This window comes from Octopus bimaculoides, chromosome 20 (genome assembly GCF_001194135.2).
Source record: "Octopus bimaculoides isolate UCB-OBI-ISO-001 chromosome 20, ASM119413v2, whole genome shotgun sequence".
Taxonomy (NCBI): Eukaryota; Metazoa; Mollusca; class Cephalopoda; order Octopoda; family Octopodidae; genus Octopus; species Octopus bimaculoides.
Genome location: NC_069000.1, coordinates 44,462,857 through 44,463,965, shown reverse-complemented (window position 1 = coordinate 44,463,965; position 1,109 = coordinate 44,462,857). Strand labels below are relative to the sequence as shown.

Genomic DNA, 1,109 nt, shown 5'->3' with positions numbered 1-1,109 from the left:
TATATATATATATATATATATATATATATATATATATATATATATGCACACACATACATACATACATAAGTATGCCCATTTGTACATATTTTATGCATATATACATATGCACATGAATAGATGTATATTTATATATAAACACATATTCATTAATGGATATACATATATTTATGTAGATACACATGTACATTTATACAAAATATGCACATATATACTTACATATGTGCATACATAAAGTCGTATATACTTATGAAGAATCCTATATCGTTATTTTTAAACTTCTTTTTCCAGCATAACAACATCATCATCATCATCAACAAAAACAACAACAACAGCTACCACAAAAACAACAAAGGAAGAAGCACAAGAATACAACGGTGACATGTAAAAATGAAAGACCGTCTTAAAATGTCTATCGTCTGCTGCGGTAGTTATCGTGATAAGAGAAACAAAAACATAAAACAGTATACGAAAAATGTATGAAAAAAGAAAACATTTAAATGGCATATCTGCCGAAAATGGTATAATGAACGGAAATCATTTCTTTTATACTCATTATTTTTATATCTTTATGTGCTTAAGACATCAAAGTAGTAACACATAAGTGAAATCTTTGCAGACGACTCTGTTTATTGCAGCTGATTAAAATGGAAGAACATACTCGTTTTTTGAAAAAATAATGCTTTGTAAATAAAAGATAACATTTTTTTAATCAAATTTTTCTTGAGTTGTTCTTGTTGTCGTTTGCAGCTTTATGAAGTTGATGTAGGGTGCTCCAAATGTAAGAAATACTAATGCGTGGTCGCATTAAAAACGTGTTTTAAATTAAAACGGGATCATGTTTTCCGATTTAGTAACGGATGGTATGTGTGTGCGTGCGTGATTATATCGTTTGCTTCTATGTGCGTCTGCCTATATACATATATACACACTAACACACATACAAGCCTCCACACACACATATAAGTGCATATTTATGTGTATATATATATATATATATGTAAACATGTTCATACACACACACACACACATACATATATATATATATACACATGTGTGTGTATACGTATATATATATATATATATACATACTTCTCTCTCTCTCTCTC

The 1,109-nt window shown here is 28.5% G+C and overlaps 1 protein-coding gene across 3 annotated transcripts in view; it reads left to right on the top strand.

Moving 5' to 3' along the window:
• The window catches only part of LOC106870178 (netrin receptor UNC5B-a), a 48,827-nt gene extending 48,110 nt beyond the window's left edge, over positions 1-717 (top strand). For all 3 annotated transcript variants that reach the window (XM_014916189.2, XM_052975106.1, XM_014916181.2), the window contains exon 9: positions 292-717. In XM_014916189.2, the coding sequence (XP_014771675.1) occupies positions 292-296 (5 nt within the window). In that variant the 3' untranslated portion in view covers positions 297-717. The remainder of the gene's footprint in view (positions 1-291) is intronic.
• Positions 718-1,109: the final 392 nt, after the last annotated feature.